The sequence below is a fragment of the Amborella trichopoda genome, chromosome 6 (assembly GCF_054954075.1).
Source record: "Amborella trichopoda isolate Santa Cruz 75 chromosome 6, AtrichopodaSantaCruz75HAP2 v2.0, whole genome shotgun sequence".
NCBI lineage: Eukaryota > Viridiplantae > Streptophyta > Magnoliopsida > Amborellales > Amborellaceae > Amborella > Amborella trichopoda.
The window spans coordinates 52,182,878-52,198,596 of record NC_142341.1 but is presented as its reverse complement, the minus strand read 5'-3'; the positions used below and the strand labels follow the sequence as shown (position 1 = coordinate 52,198,596).

Genomic DNA, 15,719 nt, shown 5'->3' with positions numbered 1-15,719 from the left:
TATTTTTATTTTTTATTTTGTTCATTTGTTTTTCCTATAAAGAGAGAGAGAGAATGCACAAGTGCACAAATGCTTTGGTCTAGTTGGCATGTGTGTACAAAGCCAAATCATTTGTTGGAAATTATGAACAAAAATCATTCACCCATGGTGTTTATAGTTTCTATATACCAAAGTTAATAGTCTCATTGGACATATTGTCGCTGCATCCTCTCACATGAGTGATTGGCTAAGAGATAGCTTCCACCTCCCAAGCCTTTCTTTTCCCTGCAATAACAAACTGGACCATTATAGAAACTACTTTCACATAAATCTAATTGTTTTAAGCAATCTTTCTTTCGAGATAATAATAGAATAAAATCTTACAAGTTAAAATCAAGCACAGAGAATTTAAATTAAATAGAAATATGGTGTATAAAACTGGCCCTTATCACTCACCTTTTTACGCTCGATTGCACGGTCGTTGTCTTCTAAGTATGTCAAATCGAATCCGAGAGGACGCAACACAACCTCATATCTATAAAATTTCAATTCAAAATGAAGGAGTTTCAAATCTAATAAATGAATAAATAGATTGAAAAATATATAATAAGATTATTTATTTTTTATACAAAAATATCATAATCACCCATAATTATTAGATGTGAATATTAAATCATGTGAATATTATATCATGCGGTTAGAATGTACCATTGATCATCTTCAAAGTCCAAAAAAGTTTTCTTAGGACTATCTGAGGAGAAATGAAACCCCAACCATGTGGTTTTACATCGAACCATTGGGGTGTTTGTGAGCTTAGTATATGAAAGGCAACGGTCTCACTGTATACAATCTTGTAACTTAAGCATATCAAAGGCAATGGTCTCATCGCATGCAATATTGTACGAGTACTTATTAGTAATTTAAAAAAAGATTGGCATCACAAAAATCGGTTCGGATCAGTGAATCGGCAATCGGATCGCCGTTTTACTATGCGGAAAAAATAATGAACCGGTAGAAAAACACATGCAAAAATAGTGAACTAGCAAAAAATTAGTCCAGATCAATGAATCAGAGTTTTTACTGTAGTAAGGTGCCCTATTCTTGTAGGAAATATACTTGGATATATTTCCAAGTATCCGATTGGTCCCTAATCCTCTCACATGAGTGATTGGCCAATTGATAGCTTCCACCTCCCAAGCTTTTCTTTTCCCTGCAATAACGAATTGAACCATTATAGAAATTATTTTCATGTAAATATAATTGTTTTAAGCAATCTTTCTTTTGAGATAATAAAAAAATAATGTTTTACAAGTTAAAATCAAGCACAGAATTTAAATTAAACAGAAATATGGGGGATATAACTTGCTCTTATTACTCACCTTTCTACCCTTGACTGCGAGGTCATTGTCTTCTAAGTATGTCAAATTGAATCCGAGAGGACGCAACACAACCTCATATCTATAAAATTTCAGTCCAAAATGAATGAGTTTGAAATCTAATAAATGAATAAATAGAATGGAAAGTATAAAATAATACTATTTATTTTTTAGCACAAACATGCCATAATCACAGATGTAGACATGAAATTCAGTGGTTAGAGTGTACCATTGATCATCCTAGAAGTTCAAAAAAGTTTTCTTGGAACTCTCTGAGGATGAATGAAACACCCCAACTATGTGGTTTTGCATTGAACCATTTGGGGTGTTTGTGACCTTATTATATGAAAGACAATGGTCTCATTTCTTGCAATCTTGCATGTGTACCTATATTTTCTATACTTCAACTGACTACAAAAGACTAACCAATCAAGCAAATATGAAAGGCTAAACAAAATGTGAAATATTTTAAAATGAAAAAAGGACTTATATACCATGAGATCATTTATTTTTGGAATAAAGCGATCCCAATCACTTTTGACCATTAGATGAGAAATCCAATAGATGAAAGTGTGTTACAACAATCGAGAAATTTTATTTTAGATTTTGTGCCTAAACAATAAAACATCCTCAACTATCCGATTTGAAATTTAGCGGTGATTATGACCTCTTTGTATCAAAAGTAAATGGTTTCATTGTATACATTTTGATAAATAAATAAATAAATAAATTGTATAGAGATTTAGTGATTTACTCCTCAGCAGAAACTTTATATGGTGGTCCCCCGACGTGATTGCCAATCTGCAACATATCATAACAAACATCTTAGGCCAAAAGATATTTGCTCCAGCAGGAACATGGAACATATTAAATATTCACTCCCATGTGAAATCCAATATAGGAGTATTTTTTAAACCTCAAATTTTGGGGATGCACCCTCCTAAACCCAACAACCAACTTTGAAAAGAAAAATAATCCATGTGCACTTTAATAGTGCTTGAGAAAAATAATGCCCTGGTAATGAACAAAGATTGTCTATTTTTTAAGGGTCATATCTAAATATTTAGGAACTCAAAATCCTTTTTTTTTTTAATACCCATCTTGTGATTCTACAGTATGTAAAAAATCTAACATTGAAAATATAATCTCCCAAGCAGGTCTTTTACTCGAAAGAACAAGTATATAGTGTACTCCCTCAAGAGGACACTACAGGAACGCGATGGTTATTGTCTTTAAAGATACACATGGTTATGGACTGTTAGATGGTTCACTCAATCATTTTCATGACTAAAATGTCTTTTTTCAGAATCATATCATATTCGTGTAAAATGACTATCATGCCTCTATGTTTGATCTTTGGAAATATATATGATGAGACCTGTCAACTTTTACACAAGAATGTCACGATCACTGTCAACCGTTGGATGTGAAATCAGATGGCCTGATGATGTGTCACTAATTAAGCACAACGTCATAAACAAATTTTCTCGAAAGTTGTAATACATTTTAATATGTTCGATCTCACATCCAATGGTTAGAAAAAATTGTGATCTTCTTGTACCAAAAATAAATGGTCTCATAGTATACGATCCATGGATTTTTTTTGTTATGTTTTTATACAATAAGCAAAGGTAAGAATTCCTACCGGGAATATGAGAGTTATGAGCTCTCCTCCTGGTTTTAGAAGCAATCTCATCCGTTTTGCCCATGTGGGTCTTAGTCTAGGATCAATAGCACAAAAGAACCTAAAAGTTCCAAGAGTTGGAAAAAAATTAGAAACATAGGCATAAAATAAGATAAATATTATAAAGATACGGAAAACGTTTATATAAGATTCCAATTGTACTTATAGAAGTAAGTTTATTTTTTTTAGACATTACAGATTTGACATTATCTTAAAAGATATACCACTTTTTGACATTATTCTAAAAAAGTGTGTTAAATCTACATCATCCAACTAAAACAGATGGTGTAGAACATCGTAATTTTATTTCTACAAGTAACTTTATTTCTACAAGTAAGGTTACCACCTTTCAAACCAAACCCAATAAAGAAAAAGTTCATTAAAGAAGGCAAACTATCTCAAAAAAATCACTAAGGTACACTAATAAACAAAGTCATGACTTCAACAAGATCATTCAACTCAAGTACCTCCCCGAATATTGTTTAAAAAATTACTAAAAAATGCACTGTTCAGAATTTGGATTCTTGAAGTAGAGGGATGTTTTAGTAATTTTACCAATAAACAACTAGGCCAAATGAGCAAGAATCTTCTTACTATTGATTCTATAACTGGAACAAGATATTTCAATAAAAATGATCCTACAACTGGAACAAGAGATTTCAATAAAAAATACATGTTTCAAGTTTGGATCCTGGAACGAGTGGGTAGTTTTATAAGTTAGGATTGTTTACAAAAAGACCATTTATCTTCCGTACATGGAAGTCACAATCATTCTTGTTCCATAAATTTTAAAATAAGTGGTTGTAAGAGCGTCATTGAATAAACACAAAGTTCTAAATAAAAAAAAAATCTCCGACTTCTGACTTGCCCCAACCCATCAAATTTGACATCTAATGAATAGGAATGATTGTGACCTCCATGTATAGAAGATAAATAGTCTCTTTGTAAACAATCCCTTATAAGTTGCCTCGGCAATCCAAATGATATAAAACACTTCAACTTTTACCGGGTTCCAAACGCTGGACAAGAGTTTTTAATGGAAAGACATTATCGAAGTTTGAACCCAAAGTAAAAAAGGTATTAATATCATTTGACTTGGGAGTAACTAAAATAGGAAAAATGAGAAAATATCCCTTCTTGTTTAGGATTCCACATCTAGAATCGTAAAATTTTGGATATTTTAGTAAATGAGTAACCAATTTGCTGATAATGGGTCCATTAAATCATCTCGATGCTTTTTAAATTTGTTTGAACATTTTAATGATATTTTCATTGTAATTATAAAAAAAAAATTTAAAAATTAGATGCAAGATATACTCACGTGTAATCGAAAATTAGATCAAAAGCCTCATTTGGTTTCCAATTGAAAAAATCTGCCTTCAAGAATGTAAAGTGATCTGAGTTTGGGGCAGAGGAGGATAACTGCCATAACAAATCAAGTTGAAAAGCTTTAAAAATATACAGTTAGTCATGAACTATAGAATTAAGCAAATACTAAGATTGTTTCTTTTCTATTTTGTGAAAAATTTATAAAAATACACCTATCATATCAACTATTTAACATTTTACCTCATTTCAACCATTCCAACTCATGCACGTCAGCACGTCTCTCTTTTTTAAGTTTTCAGAAATTAACTCATAAGAAGTTTGCAAATATGGGTGTGGTTTTTATAAGGTCGAGGCCCTAAACCATCAAAATAAGACGCGTCTTCAAATAGTGTCGAGAGATGTTGTTTCAATAATAGAAATCTTTGTGATGGCCTGAAAATTTATTTTCATCTCTAATTATAAAATTTAAAGCTTAAAAACTAGTGTAGATCGAGCAGATCTATGAACACTTGAAAAGCTTGAAATTTGACAGTTCAAAATGTAATACAAGATGCACTATTTTTAAGACTTGAAATCCATTTTTTTTCACATCCATACATCTTGAGGTTGAGATGATTAAATTGAGGATTTTTGGACATTAAAACAACCTCTTCTAATGAATTTTTGAGGTGCACCATAATTCAATTGTTTAGGGCCTAGGCGTTATATAAATTTTTTGGAATGCTAAATAGTTCATCTCTAAAGTGTATTTAAATAAATTTCCCTTTTTCTCAATGAATATGATGGACAATCTAGATATCTAGATAAAACTACTTCTTTTAATCAGGTCCATTGAAGAAATAAAGTTTTATGGATAGATTATTATCATTATTTATTTGTCAGTTTGAATTTATGAAATTTACATAACATAAGGAAATTACCTCTTTTGCTTTGTCAAGGGCATTATCGGAAATATCAAGGCCCACGACATAACGTTGGGGACTAGCCAAGGCTACCACATCATAACCCTGCAAAGAAAGAAAAATGATAATATATAAACGTTAATTGTGACCTCCATGTACAAAAGATAAAATGGTCTCTTTATAAACGATTTCATTTGTTCAGTGGGAGTAGCATACTCCTGGAGAACTCTATACAATTTTTCTAGGCAAAATACCAACTCATTGAAGAGGATTTGCAAACACCCACTTGAGTGGATTTGTTAGATATGAAATTAAAAATCGCCTTAGAATCACTATATGAATATTTCCAGGGAAAAAAAAACAGAGCTAAGAGTTATTACACACTTAGGTCTGATTATCAGATGGTCTGTGTTCTATCCAAAGGCCCAAATTTTTTTGAGGCAGGTATTTATTCAATGCTTTTTGAGGTCGGCTGATAGGCTGGGTGGATTTGATAGGCTGGGTGAATTACATCCCCAAATCTTTATCCTAAAAATACTCTTAGCTATGGTTTTTCCCGATGGAGCAAATGTATAGTTTATTTGTATGAGACCAAATAATCTTATTCCTAATTTGCTTATAAATGGTAGTTGTTTCACAAAAATCAAACTAGGGGTGGCAAAGGATCCGATGGCTCAGATAGGAGCAGCTCGGGATCGAGCTATTACATTTGACCCGAGGGCTGGTTCCAGTCCTGAAATCTAAGCCCAGTGTCTAAGTTGGATCATGCCTGGTTGTGCCAGCCCCACTTGCAGGTCGCGGCCTGGGCCAACCCCATTGACAGGCCCAGGCTGCGCCATTGAGCCCAAGATTAAGGCTGAACCTTGGCTAGCATTCCTTTGGCCCAATCCAAGCCGGGCTATCTAAGCAGAAGTAAGGACGAGTCTGTGCTATGATCCCATTGGCCCGATCTGAGCTGGCCCATGATCCAAATTCAAGCAATAAATTCCATTAAAAACATATCTAAGGTTTGGAGCCTTTAAGTCAATGGCAAAATTATTAAAATATCCCTGCTATTTAGGATTATGAATCTATAATAAAAGCAGTTTGGAGTCAAATGACCATTTTCAAGTAACCATTTGTTAATAACTTGGTTAATTCATTGTTCTCAATGATTTTTTAAGTGGTTTGACAATTTTAATGCTATTTTCTCTATCAAAAAACCTATTTAAATAAAATTAAGCTAAACCCAGACATAAAGTGGGGATTTTAAGGTTTAATTTTAGCGATTATATGGGGTTTATGAATTAGATAGAGCCAAGCCCAAGCTTATTTTATTTCTATATATTTCATATGTAAATCATCATAATCATTATCATAGCTTTTTTCCAACTACTTGAGGTCTGCTATATGAATTCTGATCAATTCAGAATTCATAGTAAGTTTTAGCAAAGTTTTTACAGTGGCTGCCTACCTAATACAATCTACCTCCTTTACCCAGGCTTGACAATCTACCACCTTTACCAGGCTTGAGACGGGTTAAGCGAAAATTTAAACATCCTCACCCACGATATCTTATATAAATACATTAAAAAATCCCTCCATTTTAAATTACATATAAAAAAACATTGTAAATTTGAAAACAAAAAAAGTAATAATAGAAGGAGCTTAGTACTTACACTGCCACACCCAGGGACCAATGCTCTCCCACTAGGAAGGGTTTGTGTTTGAAGGAGATGCAAAATTACAGGTGTTGGCCCTCCTAAATCCCAAGGTACCAAGCCTTCCACCCAACACTTGTCCCATCCATCTAAAAATTTCCACCAATAAAAAGTATCATCAAAATGATAATTTCACATCTCATATTTTTCCAAAAGCACATAACAATAAACTTTGTATCTAATAATTTCCACCAATAAAAAAATAAAAAATAAAAATTTTCCACCGATAAAGTATCATCAGATTCAAAATGATAATTTCATTTCTGATATTTCCAAGTAATAACAATAAACCCTAATTCTATATGACATGTATGCATTTGTCCCTTGCAATCCCTCTTTCCACAAAAATATGAAAACCCAATTCTATTTTCCATAGAAATTAAAACTTAAAACTTCAAATCGACAAACAAAATTTAATTTTGAGAACACCCAATATTTTGCAGCTATCAGAACTCACCACTTTTTACAAGCTTCCGCATTTTCCCTAGACCTGGTGGCATTTTCTCCTCTTCCAAATTTCTCCCTTCACTTCCTCCCCCTCCTTTACAATTTAGGGCAACCTTCCCACAACAAAAAGATGAATTTTTGGTGGCCTCAAGTTTTATGGCCACCCCAGAATTAGAGGCCACCCCAAATTGAGAGAGCAATAAGCCAAATTTAGGAAATTTTGGAGGCACCCCAATTCCCAAGGATGCAAAAATTCTGGGCGTCCAAATTTTGAAGAGCACCCCAAAAGCCAGAATTGTGATGGGTGCCCTGGATTTTTGAGGGAATCCAAAATGTAAATAAGAGTTTTTGGGTGGGTGCCCCAAAGATAAACGGAAACTAGAATGAAAGGGTGGGTGCCCCAATTTGGGGAATCGGGTCACCACAATTTTAGAGGGATATTTATAAGGGCAGCCTAAAATAAAAGAGAACGTTTTTCTTGGACAATTTAGGGAATTGGGGCACCCCAAATTTTCTTATAGGTTTGGAATTTTTATTCACTTTTGAGATGTTATAGATAGGACGTTCTCCATAAGCAGATGAATAGCCCAGTTGTTTTATCATAGCATAAAATTATTAAAAATAAATTGAACCACAAAAGTTTTTATAATTAAAATGTGAAATTTAGCCCACTTGCCTGGCTAGTTTTCAACAAGTCCATAGCCCATTAATGCACAAGATTAACCAAATTCTATATTGCCAATGCTTTTATGGGATGTGTTTGTGTTAATATTGCGCAATAATAACGCTTCATTTCAATTGATTTGATTATAACAGTAAAAAGAGGCACAGCTTATCTAACTATCCCAAGTTAACACTAAATCTATTTGTATTAGAACCTCCGCTTTAATGTGATATAAAATGACTTTTTTTTAAAAAAAATATAGACTATTTATCTTTAATGCAAAGTGCTCACAATTAATCTTAACCATTAGATGTGAAATTGAATGGCTTTATTTATTCTATTGACCAAGCTCAAACTTCAAAAAAAAAATTCCCTAACTGTATGACATACCCAAGTTCAAGTTCATGGTTGTAAATAGTTGGGACCTCTTAGTATCAAAAGTAAATGGTCTCATTGATATAAAAGATAAATGGTGTATTTGTAGACAATTCCCATTTTTTAATATTCTTTACATTATGGTAAATGTTAAAAATTGTTTTGGTCATCAATACTCACTTTGTATTTTCCCATCTTTTTTGAAAAATTATAAAAATACCCGTAGACACAAATCGATTCTTTAAAATCTATTTTTTTTTATTAATTTTCAACTTCATTTGAATGTGTTTTGTTTTAATCATTCTTTATATGCTTTTCATATTTTAGTAGATTTTTTTAATCTTTTTTATTTTTTTCAACAAATTTTTTACTGTCGAGAGTTGCCTCGGTAGAATGGTGGAATCGGCCGGTTTACCGATTAGACCGATTAAACTGCTTCTGACCCTATGTCCGGTTAACCGTTCCAGTTCGATTTTACGAACTATGATTGTGATGCATAGATAATTGTAAAACGAATGGTGCAAGTAACCATATCCGATACGTTGGAAACATATGTAAAAGCACCAAATAAAAATTTGAAGCCATGTTCATGCCCAAAGTCATGTCTCTGCATAATTGGTTGGAAACTCAAAAGTATATCTCTCAATCCAAATCAAGTTGGCCATCCCATGGTAAAGAAAGGTTTTGTGCTTTCATGTTCTTTTAAATTTCGTTGTTGGCCGTTGCGTATTTCAAGAAAATGGATGCACGATAGCACAACAGATTTCGCGCTAAGCTAGCCTTTGCTTGGTGCTTTTGAACTGTAGTTTGTTGGCTTTTTTGCTCTTGCCAAACAAATTAATATTGTTGTCCAACCCTAAGCACATGCCACGCGGCCTAAATCCTTCATCTTCATTCTCTTTCAACAGGTAATTATGCAATGCATATATAAACAAATCGGAAAATATACAATAAGACCATTTGCCTTTCACAGGAATATAACAAGACCATTGACTTTTCATAGAAGGTCACTATTATCCCCCGCCGTTAGATCTTAAATTATACAGCTGAGGGTGTCTCATTGACCACATAAAAAGTCTGAGAAAATTTTCATCAACTTTGTGACATACCTTTAGCTGCCTGATTTCCCATCTAATGGATAGAGTTCATTGTCTTCTTATATCATAGATAAATGTGGTCTCCTACACTGTTCGTAAATGAAAAATCAAAAGAACCCAATCAACCATAGAACTCAATGCTGCCTCCAGAGCCTTCCTGGGTGTCAAGAAATGCTCTCATCAATTCTAAAAGCACATAACAGTTAACCTCAGTCTTTCAACAAATTCTGAATAGAAAAATTTGAAAAGCCAACATTTACAACAACAAGAAAATGTGAAAACATGATGGGAGTATTTTGATTGTGTGTGAGAGAGAGATAGAGAGAGAGAGAGAGAGAGAGATTTCCTAACATAGACATATTGATAGTGGAGCTTCTACATTATAAGTTAACCACATAAGTTCTTTTAAATGATTAGACAGAGAAATGCATAATACATACCATCAAGGCGTGTGCTGGATACAGGTAACAGCCAAAAAACCCTCTGTTACTGTGGGAATTTTAAACTGAATTGCCAACAAAATAGATTGATGGGCCCCTGAATAGAAGAGATTGCCAACATTATTTTGCTCTGTTCTTGTTTTATTCAATAATTAACATCCATAATGAGGAAACAGAGGGTAATGGAATTGGCTAATTTAAGTGCTTGAAAGTAGACATTATATTAAGGGTGTGGTTTCTATAAGGTTGCAACCTTAAGCAATCCAATTAGGGCGGTCCTCCAAATTTTATCATGACATGTAATTTTGATGAAAAAAATTCTTAGGATAATCTGAAAATCTATTTTCTTATCTAATTATATAATTTTAAACTCCAAAAATGGTTAAAATCAAGTAGATCTATAAACATATGAAAATTTTGAAATAGATAGTCTAGATAATGTGTTGCAAGATGCACTTTTTTTTTTTCCCATATTCATGCATCTCAATATCGAGATGGTCAATTAGAGGGTTTTTCAACATTAAAACAATATTTTCCGATGAATTTTTGAGGTGCATTTTTAATTTTACATTTCAAGCTTGCAACCTTATATAAAATTTGTCCTTATATTAATTATCAAATAGAAGAAGCAAAGATCAAATTGTTGCTCAAAAAGGCATACTACATAAACTAGACTCATGGAAAGGTAGTTATAGCACATCATTGAGGTTGAACTAACAAGATTCCAAGGTACAAATACTCGGGGAGATGAAAGAGGGGCTTCCTCTATAGATAAAGGGAAACTTTTCCATATGACATTAGGTGTAGGAAAATTATTATGTAAACTCTTTCCCAGCTATCCAATCTAAATGGACGACTGGGATGACTTTAATTACAATGTCATATTGAACACAGTTTTATTGTTAATTATATATATGAGCAATGATCCAATGCAACGGTTGTATCATAGTATAATGTAACGACACTTCTAGAAAACCATGTTTGTGGTATTTGTATGACACCAAATTTTGGACACACACTCTCTTCATCTTAATAATCAATCCCCCCAAAAAAAAAGTTCAATTTGAACTCTAGATATGGTCAAAATGAGTCCTCTCCAAAAACGAATCTAGAACATTCATTTTGTGAATTTCAAGATCTTAGCCTTTATAAACTCAAATCACTTTTTTATTTTTTAACATTGTTCATCTAATGATAATAAAGCCATCCAAATAAATTGTAAATGAAAAAAATTCTTCTAAGGCCTAAATCTATGCATCTCACCAAATGAACGGCCTATGTTAATTGGGCTAAAAAATACTTTCTAGGTTGTGTTTTCAATTTTTTCTTTCTTTGTGATTGTTCATTAGAATGAAAAAAGTGTATCTTTCAAATTTTGGATCAAACAAATGGCCATAAGATGGTTTTTTAAGGTTGTTGCATCATATTACTATAAACGGTTGCATGAAATCATTGCCCTATATCTATATACGACACCCAAATTTCATGTCAACATGATTTGTAGAAAAAAAGAATTAAAAATAAAATGCTCTGAGTTGTGTGATCGAGATAAAATGATAAGAGGTTAACTCGGGACAGTATGCCTGAAGCTATCTCAGTTCATTCATATCGGATGGCTGGGAGAGGGCATATATAATTTTTCGAATTTTCCTACACCTAGTTACAAATACAAAGGCTTCTCACAGATAAAATAGAAGCATTTCATGATCCAAGCTTGGAGTTTAGTGGAAGTAAAAGTTACCTCTCATAAGAGCTGACAATTATGGAACCCGAACCAAACTACCAATAGTATTTTCTCAACTTATGGCCTCTTTATCGGCTTCCAGGTAGTAAGATCCTATATTCAAAATATTTTAAAAGGTCTGATAAAAGACTCTATGCACCAGCCGCAAATAACTTAGAATATTTTCAAATCAAAGGTTCATAGTAAAATGAAAAACACTTACCAAAAAGAAGGAAAACAAAAGACAAAAAAGCAATTGAAACTGAGGCTACTTTATCATGATCTCTAGAGCCGCCATCAAACAACAAAGAAATGAAAAGAAAATACCTGATATGACATTTGCATACAGTGTATGAAGAAGCTGTGCATCTGGTTTGAGGAAGCAGTTGTGAAGAATTCAAAATCCTCATGAATTATTAAACATAGAATGGATCGTGTGAGGCTGAAACAGCCAGTGTAAGAAGAATCTGCATCTAATTTGAAGCTGTTTCAAGATCACCAAAATTCCCACAAATGATTAACATTGATAAGAACCTGAGAGCCACCCACCCAACAAGAAACCCACCCAACAAGAAAGAGGACGACCAACTACCAAGTACATGCAGGCAACCACAGCCCAGAATCGATAAACATTAGACTAGCAGATGCCATGCAAAAATTTAAATATGAAAACAAAGAATTGATATGATTATCCAAAAAAAAAGAAAATGCTATGGGTTGAGATCACTCATCTTACCATGAAATTAGGGGAACTTAGTTAATGGCAAAAACTATGTAATGTCTTTGGGTGTAAGAAAGGGAATGCTCACAGTCACATAGACAATTTTCCATGACGAAGCAACGTGAGCATTGCTCTTTGCAAGAGAACCCATAAGCAAGTTCCCTGCAAATAAGCATTTGGAGGTAAAGCAATAGCTGTATCACCAGTAATCCCCACATGAGCAGGAACCATCGCGAAAATGATGAAAACAATTAGCATCTCTCATTATGATCTCCCTCTGAGTGACTGCAGAGGCAAACACGAAGGTTCTTCATAACCTGGATGGGCACACCAACTGGCAAGCTCATCAATCCAAAAGCAACAGCCAACTTCTCACCATGATGCCCATGAGAATCAACATGGCCATTACTCTTGTACCCAATTCCTCTAATCTTCTCAAGAAGACTATCCAACACTGCTCGAACATCATTGATTCTTGGGTGGCTCACATCATCAACTGTAAATGAATGAATAGTATTGTCAACTTCTACCCAACTGCAACCAGGACTCTTCCTTATTCCTCTCTCCCTCATTAATTTCCTAACATCTGAAACACCATTAACATCACCAATATCAGCATACATGTTAGCCAATAGCACATAACTCCCTGAGTCCTTCGGATCCAACTCAAACAAGTGCTTAGCTGCATGCTCTGCAAGCCTAATATTGCCATGGATCCTACAAGCACTTAGCAAAGCTCCCCATACACCAGCGCTTGGTTGCATTGGCATGCTATCAATCATATCTACTGCCTCTTTTAGCCTACCAGCTCGACCAAGCATATCTATCATGCATGCATAGTGCTCAGAATTCGGAGATATACCATAATATCGACTCATCGAGTCAAAATAGTGAATCCCTTCTGATAAAAGACCAGAGTGGCTACAACCAGATAAAACAGCAATATAACTGATATAATCTGGTTTAGTGCCTGTTTTTAGCATGTTCTCGAACAATTCGATTGCTTTTGATCCTAACCCATGTTGTGCATATCCTGCAATCATAGAATTCCAAGATACTAAATCCTTATTGTAAATACAATTAAAAATTGTGTGGGCCTCCAGAACTCGTCCACATTTCGAATACATGGTAACAAGACCGTTTGCGACTGAGACATGGGAGTCAAGCCCGACTTTGATCGTTTGAGAAAATACTTGGCTCCCAAGTTTTAAAGATGCCAAATTGGCACAGGCACTGAAAAGACTAGCAAAAGTGATCCAGTCTGGTTTTAAATCTCCCTCCCTCTTCATACGTATAAAGAGTTTCAATCCTTCTTCGCAATAATCATGTTGAACAAATGATGCCAACATTGAATTCCAAGTAACAGTGCTCCTTTCAGGCATCTTTTCAAAAAATCCATATGCTTTTTCAACATCACCCATTTGGGAATACACCGTTATCATTGTCGTCCATGAAATTATATCTCTAGAAGGTATGGTCTGAAACAAAAGGCTTGCATTTTGAAGGCTTCCACACTTGGAATACATTGTAACAAGAGCATTTGCCACTGGGATTGACGAATCATATCCAATTTTGATGGTAAACGAATGAATACAATTGCCAAGGCTTAAACTTCCTTGACTCGAACAAAGTCCTAAAATGGTGGCAAGGGTGAACTGGTCTACACTAACTGGTATTTCCAACATTTCTTTGAACAAAGCGAGAGCTTCTTCAACTTTCCCAAACCGAGCGAATCCTCCAATCATCGAAGTCCAAGAAACTGCATTTTGTTCCAATAAGCGGTCGAACAACTGCTTTGCTGCCTCTAAAGAACCACATTTGGCATACATATCTATAAGGGAACTACCTGTAAATACATCAATTTCAAGCCCCGAACGCAAAATTCTCGCATGCAAATGCTTCCCCCATTCCAAATCAAGCATACCAGCACAAGCACTTAAAGCACTAGCATATGTTATACCATTTGGCATCCACCCTTGCCTTACCATTTCCTCCAATAAAACAAGGCATTCAACCCCTTTACCATGCTGAGACAGTATCGAAATCATGGTATTCCAAGAAATAAGGTCTCTTTGATTCATTCTATAGAAAAATTCAAGAGCATGCTCCACACTCCATAACCTCGAACATCCAAGAATCATAGTATTCGATGTAAATGCATCAGGATCAAGCATGTCATTGAAAACCAATTTCGCTGATTCAATTTCATCACACTTAACATACATATCGACCAGAAGAGTCTGAACCAGAGGAAGCCTTTCGTAATCCAGCTTCACCAACAAAGAATGGATTTGTTGGCCAAATCCTAACAATGGATAGCACCCAAAAGCCTTCATAACACTAGCAAAAGTAAACTTATCAGGCCCCAAACTAGAAAATTGCAGCATTTGTGCAAACAGTTTGAGGGTTTCCACACCTTGATTATGTTGAGCATAAGCGGCCATTAAAGTGTTCCAAGAAACAGAGTCTCTTTCACCCATTTCATCAAACAATTGAGAAGCTTCGCCCAACCTGCTAAAGCTCGAGTAAACAGCGATCATGGTGTTCCAAGAAAATACATTTTTTGACTGAATTTCATCAAAAACTTGTCGCGACTCACTGAAAAGACCACACTTTCCATAGAGACTGATTAAATGGTTTTGCAAAAAAATGGAAGAACAACACCCATCTGTGATCAAATGGGCGTGGAGTTGTGAAGCTTGGACAGACACTTTGGCTTCCCCACAAGCTTTTATGGCGAAAGAGTAGGCCTCAGACTTGTCAGTGCATATTCTTTTATCAGAACTATAGAGAGAATCCATGGCTTGTTTTAAGAGCCTCCTTTCTGTGTCATGAACTGGTTTTTCACATAGGAATGAAATGGGTCTAGAGATTGTCCGTGAAAAAAAACAATCCCTGCTCAAAAGTGCAAGCTTTGGAGATCTGAGGATGAAGCAAGGGAAAACTGTGAAGTGTATGATCACCCATTTGGGCATTTAGAGAGAGAGAGATTCAAACCTCTCTCGTCTATACCTGAGTTAGGGAGCGAGAGAGAGCTTAAAACTTCTCTCCTCTTGGCCTGATTTCTCCGGCTCGAGCGCTCCCGTCTCCACAGTTTGGACGTGCCAGTAAGAACTCGTTTGGATGGACAATTTATTCACAATATTTGTGTTTCATTCTCGGACCATTTCATCCTCCGTCTGTCTTGGATTGCAGAATACCAAAACGGAAGAGTAGGGGTGTGCAGAGTGAAAAATAATAGGGGTTTTTTGGTTGGTGTATGTACATATTCCCCCAGTTTTC

General features: G+C 34.7%; 1 protein-coding gene and 1 pseudogene across 15 annotated transcripts; both read right to left on the bottom strand.

Moving 5' to 3' along the window:
* Positions 1-73: 73 nt before the first annotated feature.
* Positions 74-12,669, bottom strand: HOL3 (S-adenosyl-L-methionine-dependent methyltransferases superfamily protein). 14 transcript variants are annotated; one of them, XR_016057394.1, is made up of 14 exons: positions 12,453-12,669; positions 12,044-12,200; positions 11,735-11,830; positions 9,994-10,090; positions 9,566-9,710; positions 6,929-7,059; positions 5,289-5,375; positions 4,361-4,461; positions 3,001-3,100; positions 2,110-2,156; positions 1,359-1,437; positions 1,061-1,189; positions 436-514; positions 74-264 (listed from the first exon to the last, which is right to left on the bottom strand). XR_016057394.1 is itself a non-coding variant. In XM_088869293.1 (8 exons), the coding sequence occupies exons 1-8, from the start codon at positions 7,468-7,470 to the stop codon at positions 211-213; spliced, it is 642 nt and encodes a 213-aa protein (XP_088725419.1). In that variant the 5' UTR covers positions 7,471-7,727; the 3' UTR covers positions 74-210. The 14 variants fall into 14 exon arrangements, 1 of the variants encoding a protein (XP_088725419.1); XR_016057395.1 differs by having other exon boundaries at positions 9,566-9,706; XR_016057390.1 differs by having other exon boundaries at positions 436-1,189.
* On the bottom strand, positions 12,449-15,638 carry LOC18448619 (pentatricopeptide repeat-containing protein At2g13600 pseudogene; annotated as a pseudogene). The gene has a single exon (XR_016057386.1). The product of XR_016057386.1 is annotated as a pentatricopeptide repeat-containing protein At2g13600 pseudogene (transcript).
* Positions 15,639-15,719: the final 81 nt, after the last annotated feature.